Source organism: Hippichthys cyanospilos, chromosome 4, assembly GCF_059441005.1.
Source record: "Hippichthys cyanospilos isolate Australia breed blue-spotted pipefish chromosome 4, RoL_Hcya_1.0, whole genome shotgun sequence".
Lineage (NCBI taxonomy): Eukaryota > Metazoa > Chordata > Actinopteri > Syngnathiformes > Syngnathidae > Hippichthys > Hippichthys cyanospilos.
This window is the reverse complement of record NC_142372.1, coordinates 10512483-10527407: the sequence shown is the minus strand read 5'-3', so window position 1 is coordinate 10527407 and position 14925 is coordinate 10512483. Positions and strand designations below refer to the sequence as shown.

Sequence of the window (14925 nt, the reverse complement as noted above, 5' to 3'; positions counted from 1 at the left end):
TTTGTTTTAGGGATCAATAAAACACATAAATACTTTTCACACCAAGTACCGCAAAAAAAAGCTCTCAAAGTACCACCAGCACTTAAAACTAGAGTTGTCCTGTCAACTTTTTCACTTCCCGTTCGATACTGATATAGCAGGGTAATTTATTTATCTATTTAAAGGGCTTACATGAAATTAGTAGTGTCTGCAATGCACTGATTTTCTATGAGTTCTAATGTGGAAGATTTATATCAGATTAACTGATATAATTAGATTTTTTTTTTTCTACTTTGGTCCCGTATCAAAATCGGATCGGGATGCCCTTACTTAAAACAATGGCACAGAAGGCCATAAAGTATAAATTATAACCCAGTGTAACATGATTCACATTTTGATTATAAACACTGCACTTCAATACAAGGATGAACATTTCTTAATCAATGACCCGATTAAATTGTATTGCAGATAAAAAATCAATAAAAATTGACCCAAAGTTATTGCTTTTCAAATATTCTTACGTTAAATGCAAATTGAATTTCAAGTTAAATACAACTGATCTGGAGTAAGGCAGTAATACTTTCATATACAGCTAGAGGGAGCCCACACACCCTTAGTGGTACCCTTACCACAATTTGTAAATTACTGGTGTCGTGTGCCCTTTGTTAAACACACGAATGGCCGATATACACAAATATTTTATTTCTATCAAATTCTACCTTATTAGACCCACCTTTAATATTGACAGCCTAGATTAAAGGGAATTTTGTCCAGGCCCCGGTTTCCTGAGTTCGAAAAGCTGAGTTAGTTGTAAAGGTGAACAGGCCGCCCACTCCCTTGCTGTCTGTTCAGTGATAACAGTTGTTGAGCACCGTGTGGATTTGTTCTCCGCGTGAATCGATTCTAATCACATCATTGTGCTGTCCCGACTCCCGCGACTCTCCCGGGGCTTTAATGCTCCTCTCTGGCCTTTTTCCCTTCTCGCCCGCTGTTTTGCTATGTCTGCCCTCCTCCTCTCTTCTGTCTCCCCTCGTCACAGGGGGGTGAGGACAGTTGATGCTAATTGCTCGCAAGCCCGGGCGCTTCATAGGTCACAGGAAGCCTTTGGGGCATATATTAGTAATGAAGTCCATTTAAAAATCATCATGTGGAGAATAGTACTGAGAAAGAAAAAGATTTCAGTGTTCAATACGGTGTAATGCTACAATTTGCCGTATATTAACATGCATCATTTGAATTGAACAAAAAGTCGAATATTATATTTCTGTGAGAGGAAAAATGCCTTTTTACTAAATTCTCAAAAGTACAGTATGCATCTCAAAATTATTTTAATAGTTGATTCATCTTTTTAGCTGATTGAATGAATGAAATAAAAAAGCAAGTTTAATTTCCATCTCAAAAACGGGACATTAATTGAAAGAGTGAAATAACTACTATTCAATTGCAGGTTTAGCCCATAATGTCAAAAAAGGGTAACCATGTTAAATGTGTTATACTGTATAATATAAAGGGGCTGACCCAGATATTTTTTTTTGTGGGGTGGCCACGGGTGGCCATGCATGGATGCATGCATTTTTCTTTATCATACCATGGCCAGTCAGTTTGATGAAATAAGATAAATACATTTATTTTATTGTTTGAACTTCAATATGTAATCAGTGTTGTCAATAGATTAAAAAAAAAAAAAAAAAAAACTGAGCTTAAAGGGACAATGTGTAAGATTTGGAACATTTTTCATTGCAGACAGCAGGAGGCGCTGCATTTACCATCGCCCATAGCTATAACAGACATGGCAGCCTATTGTATAATGATAACTAGACCTACAATTATATTTAAAACATACATTTATTTGCAAGTTTTTTAAACTGTATAATCATTTAGTCAGTTCATTTCAAATGAAAAACGATCTAAATCTTACACATTGCCTCTTTAAACAATAAAAATCTAATTAATTGAACTAATGACTCTCTTTTTAATCTCATATTAAAATTGAAGTAATTTAATAACTGTGACAGTGGAAGAGTGGTGATCACGCTCGCCTCACAGTTCAGTCTCGAGTACAAGTGTAGCTGGCTCCATCCTCCCTGTATGGAGTTTGCATGTTCTCCCCATGCCCGTGTGGGTTCTCTCCTGGCAATCCTGCTTCCTCCCACACTCCATAAACATGCATGATTGATGTATTGGACACTCTAAATCAGGGATGTCCAGACCAGTTCCTTGAAGCCCAGTATCCTGCATGTTTTACAGGTTTCTTTCCCTGACACACCTGATTCCAATGATGAGGATCGTTTTCAGGCTTCTGCTGAGCTTGCTGTTGAGCTGATCATTTGAACCAGGTGTGTCAGGGAAAGAAACCTGGTAAACATGCAGGTCAGCGGCTTTCAAGGACCGAATATGGACACCCTTGGCCTAAATCGTCCATGGATGTGATTGAGTGTCTGAATGGTTGTTCGTCCCTGAGTGCCCTGCAATTGGCTAGCAACCAGTTCAGGGTGGAATAGGCACCGGAAAATCCGCGACACTTGTGAGGAAAAGCGGCTCTAGAACATGGTGAGGATAAGTGGCTATAAAAAATGGATGGGAAAAAATGTAAGAACCCACAACATGATTTTTTTTTTATTTTTTTTTTTTATATCATCAATAGTCAGTCCTTCACAGTGCCTACACAGCTACATGAGTTAGTAGTCTGAACTGTGGACAAAATTACCGGTTGCTCCTTTTTTCTGCTTCAAAAACTTTAAAAATTTCTGTCCATTTTGTGTTAGTTCATTTATGGGATGAATGGATAAAGCACCAAAGTTCAGATAAAGTTCTTGACCTTTGTGGGCTTTCCTGATTATGTAATATGCTTTTTCTCTCCTTTCTTCCCATGGTCTGTCTGTCTCGCCACCCGTGCACGCACCAAAGCTCCCGCCAACGCCCAGATTGTGCACTCGGGTGCCGCATGCAACGTCAAAGACGATAACATCAGCGAGAGGATCTACACCATCAAAGAGGGCGACACGCTCGTGCTTCAGTGCATCGTCAAAGGACACCCGAGACCGCAGGTGAGCATCAGCATCTGCTGCCAGTTATGAATTTCTTGTTTTGAGACATTTAAACTTTCTGTCTTCTTGGTAAGCCTTCGAATCTGAAATGAGGATTTCAAAATGTGGCCAAATGGATCCTTGATGCACTATCTGTGGTGTCCGTTGAGTTCTTTAAGTGTGCGCTGTGGTTTGACCCGCAAAGCGACAACCCAATAGCCACTAGATTGATTTTCATAAAACATCGGGTAGAGGGCATAAGCTATAGTTAAATAATGCTCATTTTCTGTGAAGACAACAAAATTGTATGCCATATATCAGTGCTGGTGGCAGCCCCTATGCCTGAACTTATTTGGCGCTCCCCTCCATTGACAATTTACATAATGCAGAAGCAAAATTACAAAATTTCCTTCAAGAGGATGGCGCACAATTTAAGTCATTCAATCCCGTAGACATATTTAAAACATTTTTTTCAACAGTCCAGAAATAAATTACAAGGGACTTAGAATTGAATGTTTTGATTTTAATACGGCAACTGGGGTGGCGAAGATTTTGTGGAAGTTAGCAACTGCAACCTCTTGCCACCCCGTAAAACTACCTGTGTCATTGTTTCAACTTAGTGTCACTCATCAAGGCAGCATTATACATTTTTCATCATAACCGTCTTGTTAAAGAGCACCAGTTTATCGCATTATGATCTGCCTGTACGTCACATGTATTTTGGCTTGGCCTGTGGTCCTTTGTGTGGCTTGTTATCCCTCTGAAGGTAGACCTTTTAGCATTTCACCAAAGTCTTTGCTCTGTTGAGTCTTTTTAATGTGTAACGCAGTAACAGGTGTTTTGAAAATCATTCATGGCTGGATTTCTCACCAAACTGCATTCTCCCATGCAGTTGCCAGATTAGCGCTGTTTTTCATTAGCAATTATAGCAAAGCCAGAGGCCTGATGATGATTTTGCTGTTGTTAGGATGCATTAGCACCTTATGCTAACATTGCGGCCGCGTAGCTTTTGGGACAAACATCACCTCGTAGATGTGAGCATAAATCACTGCTGGCTAAACGTGCCCTAGTACGGATATTTCATTCTCGATCACAAACCACACTCCTGCTCCTCGATCTTCCAGCTCTATAGCTTTTCTGGTGGACTCTAAAGCCACATCAAAAGCCGTTAGGACAAAAGCAAATCCTTACGACAAGCTACAGTTAGATTCTTTTTATCCACTTTACCGCTTCACTTGAAATGTGCCCCGCACTTTTTAAAGCCAAGCTGGCGAGAAGTGAAGAAGAACAAATGAATTTACGCTGCGGCTTTATGGGTCGCACATGTTGGCTTCCGTCCCAAGACTTCTCTCAGAAGAGACTCCAGATGTAGTAAACATTACATGCGAAACAAAAACACCCACTTAAAGCTTGCCTCTTTCTGCCCCGTAATTCTGTGGGATTCCTGTTTTGTACAGGGACAAATTGAATGCAAAAAAGTGTTTTGCTCACTTGCATAATCATGTCAATAAATGCGTTGAGAAGGTCTTACTCTGCTTACAAGTTCAGTGTACATGTAAAGGCACAGTCAACTTCCCAGCCTAGACTCATGGTCTAAATTTTTCCTTACTTCACTCCCCACTGTACCTTAATGAATCAGAATCACTCTAAATGAAAGCTGCGATATGTATTATCCGTAGAATACATTTGTGTTTGGAGTTGCGAGAGATGGACCACAAACTTTCATGACTTTGTTCAAATCTTAATCTCATAGTCAAAAAGGGGCTTTCACTGGAAAGGTGAAATATATGATATTAATAATTAATATTTTTTAAGTTGTTCCAAAGTTAAATCAGAGATTGTGGGCATCAATAGCTGCATTGGAAAAAATGAAATTAAAGCGGGGTGAACAAAACACAACACAAAGAGTAAAAAAAAAATGAAATAGTTCAATATTTTTTGTCATTTCAGAAATTGGAACTATGATTTTATATCAATTATTACACATAGAGTGAAATGGAGCTGCAACCTTTAATTGGCAAGTAATTGATGATCAAATTACTCAATGATTGCTCGTCATAGATTATTCCTTTTGAGATCAAGTTTGTTTTCAAATATTCAAATACTTCGAAGTTCAGCCTCTCAACCGTAAATTTCATCTGAATTTGTGTTCCATGTAAAAAAAAAAAAAAAAGTATTTTCTTTGTGTTGGATCTAAATAAAACATTGGCAATTAGCTTTTAATTTAAGAGGAAATCATAATGTAATGGAACAGTAAAATTTAGTGTCAAAAGTCTGTTTTAAGCACAAATGTCAGGTTTGTGAAAAGTATGTCCCTTTTATGCACTCAGTGGGTGGTTGTGCCTCCAGTTCCAGTTGCATGAATTACTGCACCAATGCACTGTGGGATGAAGGCGATCAGTCTATGGCACTGCGTAGGTGTAATGGAAGCCCAGGTGGCTTTCATAGCTGTTTTCGGGTCATCTTCAATGTTGGGTCTGGCATTGCTCATATTCCTGTTGAAAAAAAAAAAACATAGATTTTCTATGGTGCTGAGGTCAGTGGAGCAACACCATGGTCATTCAAGCAGCTTTTGGGAGAGAAAAATCCTGCTGGAAAATAAAATCACATTTCCTCGTATTTTGAGCAGGTGTAGAATGTCCTAGTGGATGGTTATTAATGTAGATTGGTTTTAGCGAGATCGCTTGTAGCCATTGATTGAATCGGGCTAGTGTAATGAGTCTCATTTATGCGATTTTTTTCCAATTTGGAAGCGAATGTTATTTTGTTGTGGAAAATGTTATGCTCATCCTTCTGGAGAGAAGACGTATGAGGATGAAGTCATTGGTGCACATTGTGATTTAGTTTGATAATGATATGAACATTTGTAAGAATCGATTGGATTACACAGATTTTGCCGGTGTTCGGATTTCATGACGACATTCACGTATGTTCTGAAGTTAAATGGGTTAACACTTATCACTGATGAGCAGCCCTGTTGTCACGTCTTCGGTTATTTTGCTAGCTACAAGTAGGCTAAAAACATGGACAAGCATGCTGGCTACAACATATTAACTTTTGGGCTGCCAGGAGTGGAAAATAAGGAGGGTCGCAGACCTTCAAAATGATCAGGACATACGTTGGTGTAGTTTGTGGATTGGAAATCTTTCCAATTTATTGTTGCAATTCATGTGTTACTTTTCGGGTCACTCAGGTCCTTTGTTTGTTCACATTCTGTTGTCTGAAAAGAGGTACTCAAAGCTTCTTTTTTTTTGTTTTAATCCTTAATCAGTGAATTTGTGTGTATAATTTTGAAGCAGTTAGTAAAAAAAAAAAAAATGAATCAAAGTAATTACAAGGTGAAATCTTGGACTTTCTCATGATTTGATTCTGATATTTTGAGTCTACGATTCGCTACAGAGTTGAAGTGCATGACTGCGTTTGAGACTTGCGCCAGATAAAACAACGCCGTTGTAATTGACGGGTGGTTTCTTAACATCCCTTATCAAAGACTGAATGTTGTTTTTTTTTAAATGGCGGTATGAAGATATTGGTAGAGACGTGATGTGTGCAGTAACCGCTGCGAAGGCCATTTTCAAAATGAAAACGTATGACAGCCATTGCAAACTTCAAAGCCAACCTCAAAATAAACACACCAAATAATACATGGACGTCAACCATGTATTATTTGGTGTGTTTATTTTGAAGTTGGCCTTTGCAGCATGCCGTTGACGTGTGAATCACGCGCAATACACGTGTAAATCCTTTCTGTCGGCACACACCAAGTAATGTGATACAAACACATGTTCCTCTGCTTTTACGTTGATTTACTGGCTGGCAAAAGTTTGTTACACCAAGAAATTGGTGTCTTGGTCAATAAGCTCGATTCCGTAACGTCATGTGAATACTGTACAACTGGAAACCAAACTAAGGGTAGTCATAGTCTGTGTTTTGCCTAAAGTCAATCTCAGATAAGTTCCTGATCGTTTGCGATTCGGAACATTACCCAAAAAAAAAAAAAAAAAATCACGGATTTTGTTTTTCTGCCTAAAAAAGTTGAAGAAAATATTGATGCACTCGAAGTGTCTCATACTAACATCAACTGATGAAGCTATGAACAGGAAACTCTTTCACACATGTATGACTCAACATCACAAGCAATTAGCACCCTTAGACACACTACCCCCGGCAACAGATGACATTCTTATCCGTCCAAAATGTGTTGCTTGGAATGACTGGCGATTTTGTCACAGCGTTTTCTTTCCTGAGGAAATTCCAAACGAAAAGAATTTGCGTCCTTTCTGTGGAACCTCTCACAAGATAAACTGACTGAAAATTTTGCAAAATGTGCACGTGTGCATTTTTAAGAAACACATCTGCCCTAAAGTTTAAATGGTTCGTGCCACGGTGCATGCTACACCGTTCGACTAAGTTTAGAGAAGAATCTGTGAAAATTGCCCTGTGCCAAATAAACCTCCGCTGTTAAAGTCAGAAGGAAAACAACAATCTGGTTTTCTGAAGGGCAAAATGAGAACCGAGAGCAAATAGGAGATTTTGTTGGAAACATCTGGTGTCCTGTGATGAACTCCAGGGTGTAGGGTCCGTGTGTGTATGTGCGTGAGAAGAGAGCGCAAGCTTGTAGCAGCCATGTGTGTTTTGAGTGGGTGTGTGATAGGTGAGAAAAGCAGTGTTCCTCACGGGTGCATGTCCACTAGCATTACATCAACATGAATAAAACAGCACTTGTGTGTTTACTCCTTGTTCTTCTGTTTGTGTTTATATGTACAAGGTGTGTGTGTGAGTGTGCTGCAGTCCCTTTTGCCTTGCGTTTTTTTTTTCTTCTCTAAGAATGGGCATAATAACTTAAAAAAAATAAAAGATGAAAAAGGCACTGGTTTATTTCCCTGGACGTGTGTAAAGATAGAGGAAACTGTGCTGTCAGTAGTGCTTCAGAATGCAGAGGAACTCCAGAGGAAAGTTATACGATTTAACACACATCTATAACGTTTGAGAAAAATATGAATGAAAAGTAAAGAAATACAAAAAGAAAAAGTACAAAAAAAACTTTAGGGTTCAAGCCATCAACATGCATGATGGTCATGTAAGATATTATCTTGTCTATATTTCCTCACTTGTTCTATTTTATGTTTATTTTTCTAATGTTGTACCGTACAAGATGACAAAAACGACACGTGTGAAGCCATAGAAAATGAAGCGGAACCTATTACTCAGAGCTGGGAAATCTTTTGTCCTAATTGAATGTTGTCACTGATGAGACGTCCATCTTTGGTGAGTGCTTTTTCATGTGAAGCCTTGTAAAAATATATGGGCTGATAAGGATCGTCTGTACTGACCCCGATTGACTGACGTCAACTCCTAGTTTCAGCCGTGGGGAGGAATGTTGATTTTTTTGTAAATAGCCAAATAATGAGAAATTAACAATATCTTTCATCATGTTTGTAGCAGACTTGCTCACATGCGGTGTGTTCTCGAGTTTAATTTGGCAAAGAGCTTCACTGTGACTCACTACATTAGTGTCTTTGTTGCTATTGTGAGATGCTGCTACAATCGCAGCTGGGAACTTTGCATTTCTGTGGTGAGCAAGCACCTTCTACGAAGAATGCAAATTGCTCTCCCTTTATCAAAGGTGATAGTAAAGTAAAATTTACCATTCATTGGACTGACAATTATCAAATGCACCTCTCCATGAGCCTATCATGTTATGCCAAACACATCGACAGCCAATCAGTGTCCACTTCAGGGTGCTTTTGACCTTTATTTTCCAAACCCAAACAACTCCAGGAAAAGAATGCCAAAGCGTCAAAAACGGATCTTACCAGCATAAAGAAAGCATAAATTCAAAGTTTAAAAATATAATTAACAGAAAACACACAAAAATATATTGCTTTAACTATGACTGTAGTTAGTTGATCCCAGTTAATCTGACACGCCTATTTTTTTTAAATATTGGAGATTCCACAAGGTATACAGTGCCTGTACCAAACTTGAAAAAGAAATCTGCCTATCTTCAGCCATCTAGTCATCTTGTACTTTGACTCCATTATGGTTTTATTTCACCCATTATGACACCTTTATGTTGGCAAAGTTGACTGCCATCCATTTTCATCATCGGCGGTTTCACCCTGGAACAAATGAATTCACTTTACATTTAAGTCTACTTAATTCCAATGGGAAAAAAGAACACTTAGAATTCATAACAGAGCAGCTGAATAAATGGAACAAGTTGTGCTTGTCCTGCCCAATTATTGCGAGGTGTTTAAAAAGAAAGAAAAGCTGCCTTTAGAGAGATGAAAATACTCCATTTTGATAACACATGAAGTTAACAATACAACCATTACCTTGGTTGTTATTTGCAGCAATGCGGAACTGCTCTACATCATAATGACAGTTGTTATTTTGGAACGTGTATCTGTACAAGCATTAGAATGTTTATGGCTAGGTGACTTATGTACAACACGTGAACATTTCCAGACAGGAAACCTTGGGGGCTGGAACAATGAAACCGCATGATTAAATCTTTGACATCTAAGCGGATAAAACAATATCGGGAGATAATATAGATAACCACAGAGGGGAAAAAGACAATTTTATTACAGTATTGCTTTCATTATTATTCTAGTCTGTTTCTTGTCCTGACATTGCGGAAATTCAATGTAAAACCTAGAGAAACTCAAACTTTGGTCAATTACAATCACGAGTCAGAACAAGCATTCGTGACCAAACGTCATGCTTGTTGATCTTCGTACAAGTTCACTGATAAGTAATGATAGAGAAAACATATTCAGATTGATAAGTGTGTGATTTGAAGAGATAAGAAGGATAGGACAATATAGCTGTAATTAGATGATACAAGATTACAGGAGAAATGAGTAAAGGAGCAAAAAGGGGTTCATGACAGCAGAAATACCCATCAAGATTGTGCCATTTGAATGCATTTGGCTTCAACTCTTAATGCCTTTAATAGCACAATTGGTAGCAATGTTTCCAGAAACAACACAATTATGCTAATTAATTTTCAACATAAAGTGGGGTGTATCAAAAGCATCAACATTTGTATTTCACTTGGGCCCTGTTACATTATGCTTACTACATAAAAAAGAATCAAAAAACGGTCTGTCAGGTTCACCTGTTAGACATTTGAGAGAAACTATACACAAAGAAGGCATTTTTTTCTCATGCATGAGGAGAACGGAAAAGGACTGCACTAGCACAATTTTACTGCGCTCTGAAGCAGCCTCTCCAAACCCTTTCTTTTTATTTGATATAGAAGTCCCTATTTTACGTGAAGGCTCCCGCTCTAAAAACAACATGGCCAGAACCTGGTACACGTGTCTTTCTATGTGTGTGTATGATTATTACAAGAAGGCAAAATTGTCTGTGTGTCCAGACATCCTGCAAGATATTTTGTAGATAACAAGTGAAGCGATTAAGCGGTTAAGCATGGGCAGGCTCGTCAGGGGCATCCTAGACCGAAAGTCCGAGACAAAAACCTTCTCATGGCAAACATTGTTTCATCGCAAGCAGTGCATCCATTCTCACGTCAAAGCATTTTTTTCATTGCAAGAAGTTATATTAACTGTAGCAATTATTCACACAACCCCCCCTATTGATTCTACATTTGCCCCAAAAAATGTCATCAAAAGAACCTTCGAAAGAGCTTTTTTCAAATGAATCTCGAACTTGTCGGCAAAAGGTTAAAAGGCACGGCACGCATATTCTCATGAAGATGCATACGGAGGTAAACATCGTCCTCATCTTCAACATTAAGGGACACATCTAGTAAGTCAGAATTTGTAGGGGTTATAGCAGTTGAGATAAATTACTTGAGGAATGCGCGAATGCAGTGAATATAACAACAACCACATAAAATAAGGACAGGAGAAGTGAGACATATTTTGTCCATTTTCCTCAAGTAGTACACATATTGTGTATGACCTAGAGAAGAAACTTATAAAACAGAAGTAATAAGTAGTTGTGCTGACCTCTGTGTCCATCTTCTGTGTAGGATAAGCACACTGCAGCATTCTCAATTGTCTCCCTTTGGGCATATTGCTTTTCCAATGCGCTCCATCAGCTGTATTGATCATATGATCCATGTTACCTGAGACCACGACGATTTCTTTCTCGTTTTCTTCTCCTTTTTCTTCTTCGTCACCTTCTTCACCTTCTAAGTCTTTTCGTATCTCCTCTTTTTTTCTTTAATATCTCTATCCACCTTCTTATTTTTCTTCCTCTATGTTTGTCTTCGTCATCTTCTTCCTCTTGATCTTTTTCTTCTACATTTCTTCATTCATTCCTTTATTCATGTCTTCTGCTTTTTTTCCTTCTTGCTCTTCATCTTCTCCCTCTGTGTTTTTCTTCTACTTTTCCTTCATGCATTCCTTCATTAATCCTTCATTAATTTCTTCCAGTTTTCTCTTTTTCTTTTTCCTCGTCATCTTCATCATAATCATATCTGCCTCTTCTCCTGCTTCTTCTGCCTTTTCCTCGACTTCTGTATTTACTGTAATTCTACTTCAACTTTTACTTTTTTCTACTGTTACGTCTACTTGTACTACTTCCTGTTTTACTTTGACCTCTTTTAGCTGCAGTGCCTTATGGTATATTTTTCATTTAATATGATTCATACAAATTCAATGCAATACAATCATTTTTGAAAAAGCATATAAAATATCAAATAACTTAACATTAACAGCAGTTCATGTGACGTGTTTAAAACCTGACTCATGGTATACCAATTATTCAACTTGTATATATGTGCATTTTAGTGCAACGATATAAATATATCTTAGTATGTTGGAAAACCTGAAAAAAAAAGATCTTGATATCATTGAAATGTTTTATAACCTTGAAAAATGTGTCTAAATGATGAATGTCCAGGATTCGCCAGATGAGATAGATGAAAAACTATTTTTGCAGTCAACAGCCACAAAAGTTACAGAAAGTTGAGCTTATCATGTATTTTTCCCTTCCTCTTACCCGAAGTTTGTATTTGCCTGTGGGTGCTCACACTCTATTCTGGCTGCTTTATTATTTATGACTGCATTCCAGTTTATCAAGAGCGTCCTCATAATTCTCTCTGTATGCAGCCATCAGAGAGACAATACACCAACAAATTTGTGCCAACAACAGTTAAATGAATTTATTGATGAAGGCGCCACACGGAATCTTAAGAGCGTTGTAGTTAATTTATTAGATAAGTGGTTTCATTTCATTTAAGAATCTTTTATCCATATCCTCTGGCTTTGGACTAGCAGCATGGCATGTTTAATGGCTCCATTTAAGATCATACGATGTCCTGATTAAGAGCCTTTTTTGTGCTTTTTCATTTCACGCCTTCTCTGAGATAGCTTTCCATTTGCTTTCACTCTTTCCTTAGAAGGAGGATCCAATTTAGGCAGATGAGCGCGGCCCAATGGAACCCGTTTTGGCCAGAATGTGGCTGATTGAGTATTTGTCCAGTAAGATATCAGAAGCGATTGTTTACCTTTGCCTGTGTGAGATAGGATTGAAAAGAGCGCTCGGTACACCCATCCAGCAATCTGATCATTTCTTTTTGGCCCCACATCTTTTTGTTTCATGTAATGCTGCACTTCTTCACTGTGAATCACTTTCTCTCTTTAAAGTCTTTGTTTTTCCCTCTCTGCAGCTGATTGCCTCTTCTCTCTCCCCTGTCATGTCAAGTGCGGCTAATTCGTCTTCTTCCCTCGTCATTTTGATTCACTTTTGTTCTTCTTGTAGACTTCTCTCGTAGACTTCTCTGTACTTCACTTGAGACTAACGGCAACATTCTATACATCAAGTCATCAATGATCACTTTAGTATAGGGCATGGCCGATTAATTGGCTGGCGGATCAAATTGGTCAAATTGGTACAAACCTCAGCCAAAAATAATTATATTTTATGTTTTTTATATTAATTAAAATATATATATGTTTGTACGACGTTTAAAATTACATATTAAATATATATGAAATAAACAGAGCGGCTGAATGCATTTTGTGGCTGAATAATAATTTTGTACAACCAATTATTAGGTAAGTAATGAAAAGAAGTGGCGCAAAGAACTGACCGGTATGTCATAAATTCTTCAAAAAAATCAATACAAAAAATTAACCACATTGTGCAGGATAAAGGAATGTGTTAAAAAAAATGTGTTAAATATGACACCCATTTAAATTCCAGTCATACTTACATATAAGACTAGAATTGTTTTTATAGCTTCATTAATGGCACCAAACAATGCATACTGTGCCAATATGTTTAAGGTTGACCCCTACTAGGCAATAGGATATGGATAATGGAAATTAGATAGGCAATAGGTGATAGGTACCAGGCTGGGTCAAATCTGCATGTGATTGTCTCCTTTTGAAATTCATTAGGAAGAAACAAATGTTATTATATCAAATATTATATTCAAAATTAATCGGCTAATTAGTCGGTAATCGTTATTTTTCCTGTCAGAATTTAGCCTAGGCTTGAAAAAAAAAACATATCGGTTGTGCCCTAGTAGAGCACAAATGGAATAGTAAGTAAGTAAGTAAGTGGTAAGAATAAAGCATGAAAATGTCGGTCATGTGTGAGGAGATAATATGGAAGAAAGAAAAAGTTGATGGAGCATAGGAATGTTAATAAGAGAATTTCAAACATATAAAATGCAACAATGAGGGGAGGAAAAGGAAAGAATGACAGGATGCAAAAGAATTGTAAAAAAAAAAACATTGTGGCAGCAGAAAAAGATTGACGACTGAAAATAAGTAAGCAAGGGAGCAACAAAACATCTATAGAGGCTGTGACAAAGTAAGGAAAGAAAAAAAAAAACAAGCCAAAACTAAAAGGAATGGAGGAATGGGAGGTAAAAGGGTTCGGTGGAAGAAATGGGGAAAGAAAGATAAATGAAGGAATCAAGGGAGTAAACATAACCTCATTGTTAAGGGTGAAGTAAAAAAAAAAAAAAAAAACAGAGAGGAAAACGATAAAAAGGAACCAAGGAAAGGATAAAGGGGAGTTGAGGTTGCAGTGGGAGTGAAAGAACAAAAGAATGGAACTGAACTAAAAGAGAAGGTGGGAGAAGTGAAAGATAAATTGCATTTGAAGGAATGATGGAAGGGAAGAAAAAAAATTCAAGGAGAGAAGGACATGAAGGAAGGAGTTCGAGGTTTCAGGGAGGATGAAGGAACTCTGGAGGAACTAGATGAAGAGAAGAAGGAACTGCAGGAGAGGTACTAGTCAGAAAGAAGGATTCAAGTACAAAAGATGGATGAAACAAGAGTTCTGTAGTCATAAAACAGGGAAAAAGAGGCGAGGTCAATGCGAAGGTGATTTTTGCATCACTAAAGTCAACTCCCAGGGCAGCGAGGCTTTTAGTTAACAAAACGTTCTAGTCGCACTCAGCAACCCCTTGTTACACGCACAAATGCGTGCACACGCACACACACGAGACACTTACTCACATCACCTCTTCAAGAACACAATAGGACAGTAAATGGCTTTTCTGAAAGTGATTCCTACCCACTTTATTATTTATTCATGGGTCTGCTGGTCACTGCAACCTTGAGCTCGCTGTGTGTATATGCGTGTGCGTGTAGAGGATAGTTGGGGCTAACCATAAAAGAGCAAAGTGGCGAGGCAGAGACAAAAGAGGAGGGGTGTGTGTGATGAGGACTGCGGTTTGGAACTCGGGTTTGGATTTCCGTCCTTGAGGGGTGAGTGAAGGGCAATCGATGGCGAGGATAAGAGCAAGCTGATCGGGTGGCAGCGTGAGGCTGCCCAGCCACTGATTTGGACACAAATAAGGTCGCCAGCTTGACCTTTGACTGGGAGGTGATGAGGCCCGGAAATATTGTCCACATTGAACAAAAAGCAATATTTCGCCAAATAGTTAACACTTCTTCAAAAAGGTGGCTTGAAGATGTTTATT

At 38.2% G+C, this 14925-nt stretch overlaps 1 protein-coding gene across 3 annotated transcripts in view; it reads left to right on the top strand.

Annotated features, from left to right (window-relative positions):
* The window catches only part of mdga1 (MAM domain containing glycosylphosphatidylinositol anchor 1), a 172448-nt gene that overhangs the window by 48623 nt on the left and 108900 nt on the right, over nucleotides 1-14925 (top strand). For all 3 annotated transcript variants that reach the window (XM_088413726.1, XM_088413727.1, XM_088413725.1), the window contains one exon: nucleotides 2887-3026. In XM_088413726.1, coding sequence (XP_088269852.1) covers nucleotides 2887-3026 — 140 coding nt within the window. The remainder of the gene's footprint in view (nucleotides 1-2886; nucleotides 3027-14925) is intronic.